This window comes from Coffea eugenioides, chromosome 6 (assembly GCF_003713205.1).
Source record: "Coffea eugenioides isolate CCC68of chromosome 6, Ceug_1.0, whole genome shotgun sequence".
Lineage (NCBI taxonomy): Eukaryota > Viridiplantae > Streptophyta > Magnoliopsida > Gentianales > Rubiaceae > Coffea > Coffea eugenioides.
The window spans coordinates 7,145,634-7,154,427 of record NC_040040.1 but is presented as its reverse complement, the minus strand read 5'-3'; the positions used below and the strand labels follow the sequence as shown (position 1 = coordinate 7,154,427).

Sequence of the window (8,794 nt, the reverse complement as noted above, 5' to 3'; positions counted from 1 at the left end):
TATGTAAAGTAAAAAAAAAATAATTAAAAATTAGGTTGAAAGAATATTCACGGAAAATGATGAAATTTTTTCGCAAGAAAAACACAATCCAGTCTACCCCAGCAATCTAAGTAGTGTCGCTAATCAGGGACCATCATCTTATAAAGGCCTCATAATAGTCGAAAAGAGAGCTTTAAGAGAGATACCCGTCAATCTAATAACCGTGGAAAGAGTGATGACCATCATTATTACCATGATTAAGTTTTAAACGGGACCCATGGTAGGTTGGCTGCTGATAAACAAATCGGGACAATTTAATAATTTATGTGTTCGGTTTCAGTAAAAGGGCAATGGGGCCGACATGGGTTATAGTTTTTCCCACTAATTATATTAAACTAATTTTGCTCGTAAACTAATAAAAGTGGAAACGGAACAGACAAAAAAAAAAAAAAAAAAAAAAAACGTGGTCCTCCCAAAAGCACAGGGGTGAGTGCTTCCCATCACGGCGTTACTTCCCTCCGTCCACGTCTCCCCGAACTCCTATCCCGTGCACACCAGAAATGTTTTGGATCGTTCTGTGGTAAAAACGCTCCAAGTGGGACACCTGTAGGTAAAAATAAATTAAAAAAATCAACAGGTAGTTTCAGCTTTCAAGACTGTATGCCTGCTGAATTTTGAATGCCGATACATGCATCTTCAATTCAATTTCCCTTATTAAACTTTGGTTAGATTAGATATATTTGTTTTCTTCATTTTTATATTTTTTTATTTAGTAATAAATATATTTCAGTCGACATGAATTTGCACTTGCCACGTTTTCTTTTCTTTCTGCCGTTCTGCAGCTGGAAAGTCGGACTTGTGAGATGTCGCATTGAAATCTGGGCTTCTTCAACCATGTAGAGAAAAAGGTGGAGAATAAAGTGAAACGAAAACGAGTGAAGAACGCTTTCTGGGATGTTTCTAGTTGCTTCAATGCCAGAGACGAGTATAAGGAACCTTGAGGCTCTAAACAAACAGACAAGTCAAGCCAAAATATTTTGATACGTTTGTACGAATCGAGATGGAATCCTCTTGCTCATTCATTACCTGAGATAGATAGATGGGATGAAACGACAAGGAAATTCAAGAGAAAGCTCTAAAATAATACATGCACGGCATTAACAGAAATTAATTTTTGAATCTATTCCTTTTTTTTTTTTTTTTTTGCTCTTTCTCTTGATCATCAACATTTTTGTCTTGCCCGATTCCAACTTTCCACCGCAAAATTACAGCATAAACCAGATTTGAACAGCCCAACGACATGCAATGCAGTCAAGACACAAAATCTGGCAAAAAACAAAGAACAAACCTACCCACTAGTAGTAATTTCTTAATGTCAACCTTCAGAACATCTTATTTCAAAGAAACGAAAAACTACTATTTTTCGTGATCATTTTCGTCTTCTCTACTCAAAACCAACTGGGGTCTCTTAGCCTCCGCCCCAAACGCCGGCGAAGTGCAAGGCGAAGGGGAGGAATTGTTGTGATTACTTGCAGCCCCCATTAGAGCTAGACAACCCTCGCTCCAGGAACGCCTAATAGGGTACGAAACATTGTTGTACTTGGACGCATGGCTGCAGTGACCCCGGGATTTATGCAAAGCGCAGCTACAATTGCGGTGGTAAGGTCTTCTTTGGATCCCCAAATCGGAGCCGGAAATGCATCCGTCAAACATACCTCGGAGGATTCCGTCACCAGCTGCTCCTGTGGCCATCCCCTTCCGCTCCTTTTACTAATTCGTCTACTCTTCTCTCCTCCCTCTGCTCTCTTATATGTGTGAAATCTGATCAAGGGTGAGGAGGGTGCGAGCTAGAGGGAGAGACAGATTTAAAAGGTGGGTGGAAATGGCATTTTAAAAAAATGGAGGAGATGAAGCTTATAAATGACGAAGGACCAGAAGAGCACAGGAGGGAGGAGTGATGACAGACGAGAGAGAGAACGGAAACGGATGCAACAGCGCCTTACGCGGAATTATTATACGGTCTCTTTAACAAACCCCCACCCAACAAGTTGTGCAACCAAGCCGCATACTCCTGGGATTCCCACACTCATTAAATAACCCGGTACAACTCAACCATACGCGCTATGGGGCCTCCCTTCTGCCAGTCTACGATATTAACACTCCTTGGCGGTTCTTTATTATTATTATTTTTTTTATGCAAATCGTTTGGTGTCCGAGGATTATTTTGGATAGGGAAAATCGCCAATTTAGTCCCTAAACTTTTTTTTTCCGTCAATTTAGTCCCTATACATTATTTATAGCCAATTTAATCCCTAAACTTATATTTCGATTCCAATCAAGGAACTTAGCGGCGGCGCCACCTCATAATTTCCATCGGCTTCCAGATCTAGGAACCCAGAAGGGGTATTTTAGGGACTTCCATATTTTTCATATTTCCCTTTGACTTTCATCTTATTTCTATATGGTCTTCACCTTCAACGACACCTCCCTCTCCTCTATCACATCAGAGCGTCTACTCCGGGCTATGCAGAGCGTCTACTCCGTCCTCTGCTCCCTCAACCTCCAGGACAAGGTCTCCATCACCACTGCCCACTCCCTCGCCGTCCTCCAGACCTCCTACCTCCCCTTCGCCTGCAGGTTCCACCCGGACCTCACCCCCTGCTTGACTGCCATCCTCAACTTCCATCTCAAGACCGGCTCCCCTTTCCTCATCAATGCCTACCCCTACTTCGCCTACAAGGCCAACCCCAAGCAGGTCCCTCTGGAGTTCGTCCTTTTCCAGCCCAACTCCGGGATCGTCGATCCCGCCACCCCTACTGTATTTATTCCAGTGTAAACAATTATAATAAACCCCAGTTTCCTCGAAACTTTGTAAAAAAATTAAAGAATTTCCATCTTTGCCTCCTCATCATCGGGATGAATTATGCAGAGTTATCTCCTTCAAAAGCTTGTTAAAGTGCTGGGAAGAAGATCAATGGGGTGCGTGCCATAGCTGCTTTGGCATTGTATAATGTATAGTTCTAATATATAGTATATCCAAAGCCTTACTCATCATTACGCACCACATACAATTTGTCTGGTGCTCAGCGAAGAAGGGCCGGCTTAGATTATGGGCGCACCAACTACGAATGCTTTGCAAAGTTGAATTCCTTCAGGATTCCGCTATAGGAAACCCGCAAGCGGGTTTCAGGCTATTTAACAAATTACTTAAAAAAAAAAATTTTTTTTTACATGCAAGCTGCGTTGAGTTGCACATGCCCATCGGAGGGCCCTAGGATGCCCAGCAAACCTCCCCTCTCATCCTCACCCTTCAGGTGAGGGTTTGAGAGTATGTGTTTGATATAAATAGAACAGAAACGCAGCTTTTAGTCATTTTACATAAGGGGGAAACCCGCAAGCGGGTTTCAGGCAGGCTATTTAACAAATTACTTAAAAAAAAAAAAATTTACATGCAAGCTGCGTTCTTCAAAAGGGTATTTTCGTCTATTCACTCAGGAAACCCGCAAGCGGGTTTCAGGCAGGCTATTTAACAAATTACTTAAAAAAAAAAAAAATTTACATGCAAGCTGCGTTCTTCAAAAGGGTATTTTCGAGACCGGCTGGCCCTCCAAGGGGGACACCGACGAGGCCGGAGCCACTCCGGAGAATGCCAAGAAGTACAACGGCAACCTCATCAACAAGCTGGTGTGCGGGAAGAAGGGGACGCCCATGAGGCCCAACGCCGACTTGAACATCTATGTCTTCGCCCTTTTCAACGAGAACATGAAGTCCAGCCCAACCTCCGAGAGGAACTACGGCCTCTTCAAGCCGGATGACTCCTCGGCCTACTACATTGGCTTCAACAGCACCGGTCTCCTTTCCACTTCCTCCAATACCTCCACTACTCCTAGTAGTACTGGTAGTAGCAGCAGCAGCAGTAGTAGTGTTCCTCTTGGCTCCTCCTCCTCCTCCGGTAGCACCACTTCTTCCACAGCAGTAGTAGTATCATAAGATGAAAGTCAAAGAGAAATATGAAAAATATGGAAGTCCCTAAAATACCCCTTTTGGGTTCCTAGATTTGGAAGCCGATGGAAATTATGCGGTGGCGCCGCCGCTAAGCTCCTTGATTGGAATCGAAATATAAGTTTAGGGATTAAATTGGCTATAAATAATGTATAGGGACTAAATTGACGGAAAAAAAAAGTTTAAGGACTAAATTGGCGATTTTCCCTTTTGGATATGATATTATTTGAAATAATTATTATAATATTTTTTATGATATGATATATGTGAAATAAAAAATAATTTAAAATATAAAAAAAGTAATTGAAAAAAACTTATTTATGATACAAATAAAAAAAATTTTGATGTATAAACATTAAACACGCTCTATATAATATCTGATTAATCCAAAATCGAGCATATTAATTTCTATTGAAGCATATACTGAGGGACCCAGCAGACACAAACGCGACTCGAGAAATTGGGAAGCTTACTACTACTATTACTTTACCTCGAAGTAGCCACTATTACTATTTAAGTTTGACTTGAATTCCTAAGGTAATATATTGACTTAATTCTTAAGAAAAATATCAACATAGAGTTATACTATACTATTACTTCACCGCAAAGTAGCCACTATTACTATTTAACTTTGACTTGAATTCCTAAGAATAATATCAATATAGAGATATACTGTGCATATTCTAGAGGAGGGTTAGATTGAGTGGTAAGATTAAAAAGATTATAATTAGAATATATGACAAATATCGTATTTAAGTTTAAGTTTATTGCATTGATATAAAGTAAATATAACCCAAAGAAAACTATTAATTCCCTTGTGTGTACATAAAAATTAAAAGAGTATACTAATTTCGTAGAAATATAATTCAACTTTTCCAGAAAATGGGTCTGATCAGTTGATGCAGTCTGTCATAGAAAAAGAGCGAACGGTTGTGGTCATAATCTTTGCATGTAATTGATCAGACTCATACACGGTTTGACTGACCCAACAACACTCATGCGTGAATGCATAAGTCTGTACTCACACAAATTTGCCACAATTTGTGGCGGTCTTAATTGACCTTCATCGATGGAGTCTGTACTCACATCGAACCTCCTCCCCTTCCCCTTAGACTAGGATAGATTAGGTTATAGGACATCTATCGTTGCGACCAAAAAAAAAGAAAAAAAGAAAAGAAAACAACACTCATGCGTGAATGCAGCAGCTTCATGCCTGATATCACTTTTTTTTAATGCCTGGCATCCCGAAGCCTGAAATTATGAGGATTAAAATATAGGGATAATATCATAAACCTCCTCTGAAATTTCTCTTAATATCACTTAGCGCCCATAAGATTTTAAAATATCACTTATCTCCCTTACTTCTATTATTTGTGTAATAAAAGTTTGAGAACTCCTAAACTACCATTTTACTCATTCTGCTAAATAAAAATACTCCGAAACCACTTTGTTTATTCCGGAAAAAAAAAACACTACCTAAAAAATAATTTCTAGTAGCACTATCACATCACAAATCCATGGCCCATAAAAATATAAATTTGAAAAATCAAAAAAGTATTTATAAATAAATACACTAGCACCAACTTAACTCTATTTGCTCAAAATCGATTTCTTAAGAATCTTATTTTTTTCCTAATTTCGTCTCAATCCATGGCTCAACCCTTTTAGCTGTACTAATTATTATAAAAATCAATTCAAAATATGTGAATTATCTATCAAGTGAGTGTTAGTATAGTTTTTTTTTTTTTTTACAATTAATAGGAGAGGTAAGTAATATTTTTAAAACCTCAGAATTGTTAAGTGGTATTAGGAGAAACTTCAAGGAGGTTTCTAATATTATCCCTAATATATATATAGAGAGATATATATATATAGAGAGAGAGAGAGAGCATGTGTATGCTTTTTAGTTCGCAGTACATGCATTAGATATTTATTTCAATCTTTATTCTCACGTTCTTTGCACACGCCTTACGTGTGGCGTTAATAATGAACCTCGATTCCTTTGAAGAGCTTGTCGCACTCTACATATTCACCAAAAATTACCGCTAAAATCAACTTTGTATAACGTCATCACAGATATATAAATTGAAAAGGGCTCTAAGGTATCGGTGAAATTTGGCAGGAGGTCCTTTCGGTCATACAATAAATTATTTAACGTGCCCACCTTTCTAGACACATAGTACTAACGATTTATGATATTTCAAGTCTAATGAGGAAGAAGAAAAAAAGAAAACGATTTGAGAGTCGAATCAGTAATCTTGAGTAGCATTTTTGCTAGCTAGCTCCTTCCTTCCAAACTAGCACTTATCATAGCCAAGAGCACTAAGCAAGCGCAGACTAGAAGATGCTATAATCTTCCACCAATTTAGCTTAGATACAAGTAATTAGCAATATGGCTTAGATTTTTCCTCCAACAACCCTTGTGGAGACTTGTACGAGTTGGCAAAATTGAATATGAGATTGCTTTGGGGCAAGTCAGTGGAAACGTGCAATTAACAAACTTCACCAATTTCGTTTTCGAAAGTTTGCGAGAGGAGTTTTACTCTTGTGATGGGAAAGTCAAGATTCTAGAATGTAACTCCTACTCAAAAAACTAGCTAGTAGCATCCATATTCGCAACTACTTCACCAGTGTACGATGCGTTGCGCGTTTGGAATTTGGAAGAACATACAAGACATCATGTATGTGTGGAAAATAGCAAGTGATGCACCAGTTTGTGGTGATGATCCCATATTGAAAAGTATCTGGAAAATGAAAATATTAATAGAAATTTGTGCACCAATTCAAATAAATTTGAATAGCAGGAAATTTTGGAAGAAAATTCTAAAATTTCAATGTGTTTGTCCTATAATGACTATAAGGTTAAATAAAAAGCTGGGCATTTAGGGCACCTGGCCCTTCACAACCTGAAATTAATGTTTATTAAGGGTGTGTTTCGATTGCAGATTTTCAAAGAAAAATTGCTACGTTCTTTGTGGGCACATTTTTCAGTCACCATTTTACCTCACAAATATCAAATCGTTACAGTAATTTTTCTACAAAAAAATTCAGAAAAATGCAATCCAAACAAAGTCCAAGTTGGTAACTATTGTTTTATTTCAATTAACAGTTATATATGTTAATTGATTATTAAGAAGTTGTGTACGATACAAAAAACTGCTTACTATCAAGAAAGCGTCTATCCTCATTAGGGATGGCAACGGGGCGGGGTTGGGGCGGGGGACCCCTCCCCCACCCCCCGCCCCGTTGCCTATTAGTTCCCCCCGTCCCCCGCCCCGTCCCCCGCCTCCTGCTCCCCCCGCCCCGCCCCGCCCCCGCCCCGCTTCCCCCGCGGGTGCCCCCGCGGGGTTAATAAAATTTTATTATATAATTTTATTATAATTAAATTTTAATAAATAATCAAGTACTAAAATATCAACACATCACCAAATTATTATTCATTGTAATTTTGCAATTGAAACTCATAAAAACAATCAAACAGAAGTTATTTGAATACAATCCAATATGATGAAATAAATATAACTAAAATAGTCAAGTTTTCACTTTTAGTACAAATGCAATCACTAATTCATTATTGTGTTTGTGGTTTTTTTTGAGAAAAAAGTGTTATTCTATTAAGTGTAATTAGAAATTTAGTATAAATATATTAGTAAATTTAGTATAACTAATTAATAAATTCTATTAGTAGACATGTAGAATTATTCATATAATTGATAATATCAATTATATTACATAAACTAATATACATTATATAATACATCTAACTAATAATATCATTATCATAAGTTTATAACTAATTAACTTACATGTTATATATAATTATATATATACTTTTTTTTGTTTTGCGGGGGGCGGGGCGGGATGGGGCGGGGGTATACTCCCCCGCCCCCCCCCTTTCTAAGCGGGGGGAAAAAATTCCCCCCCGCCCCCGCCCCACCCCCCGCCCCATCCCCCGCCCCGAGAGCCCCCCGCGGGGCGGTTGCCCGCGGGCACCCGCCCCCATTGCCATCCCTAATCCTCATAAACCTGTTAATTAAGAAGTATTTTTATAAAGACATGCCTAGTCACTTTGAGGGTGTTCATAAATAAGAGGATTCAGGCGTCTAGAACACTACATTTAATTCTTCTTCTCATCAAGTCTTCAACACAAACTTGGGAGAGTTCCTTATATATCCGTGTAGGGAAGCTCTAGTTTTCGACTTTATAAACGTTAGAAGGAATTGCCATATGCCTACTAGCAAGCAATCATAGCGGGGGCAAATTTTCTTAAAGAAATTGAATTAAATCATGTCAAAATCATAGTTCATACTTATTTTTTTAACGAGTGTCCGATAGCATGATTATACCCGTCTGATATATTATGTATATCTATACACATCTAATATTTATGGGGTGAGAAAATAAGTCAGATATATGTACAAATGTTCGTTGTAAAACTTTTTCATATGCACAATTAGGAATGTATAATCTCATTACGAAGTATTACTCGGAGTTTATGAGACAAAATGTTATACATTTGGCAGATTCGCACAAAGTTTTTTCTTTGCGTGCACATAAATTTCAAAGTACGTGCGTCTGTACATGTTGGACAGATAAAAAAAAATTTTGCCTTTTTTTTTTTCTGGGTTAGATCATGTTAATAAATTTTTTAAAAAAAAGAATGCTTCGGACAACCATTATAAACGAAATGAATCAAAATTTGAGTTGTGATGAGGAAATATTGCTGAGTTTCTATCATTGAAAGCATCGACTCCACTTTCTGTGTGAAAGAGATGATCCACACTCTTCTAACTTCCACTTCCAGCGATATTCG

At 38.2% G+C, this 8,794-nt stretch overlaps 2 protein-coding genes across 2 annotated transcripts; both read right to left on the bottom strand.

Moving 5' to 3' along the window:
• Positions 1-1,034: 1,034 nt before the first annotated feature.
• LOC113774989 lies at positions 1,035-2,038 on the bottom strand. Its single transcript, XM_027319670.1, has one exon. It carries the CDS (start codon positions 1,729-1,731, stop codon positions 1,396-1,398), a length of 336 nt encoding a protein of 111 aa, XP_027175471.1. The 5' UTR covers positions 1,732-2,038; the 3' UTR covers positions 1,035-1,395.
• Positions 2,039-2,491: 453 nt separating this feature from the next.
• LOC113773469 (uncharacterized PE-PGRS family protein PE_PGRS46-like) lies at positions 2,492-4,980 on the bottom strand. The gene is made up of 3 exons (XM_027318116.1): positions 4,967-4,980; positions 3,539-3,943; positions 2,492-2,795 (listed from the first exon to the last, which is right to left on the bottom strand). The coding sequence occupies exons 1-3, from the start codon at positions 4,978-4,980 to the stop codon at positions 2,492-2,494; spliced, it is 723 nt and encodes a 240-aa protein (XP_027173917.1).
• Positions 4,981-8,794: the final 3,814 nt, after the last annotated feature.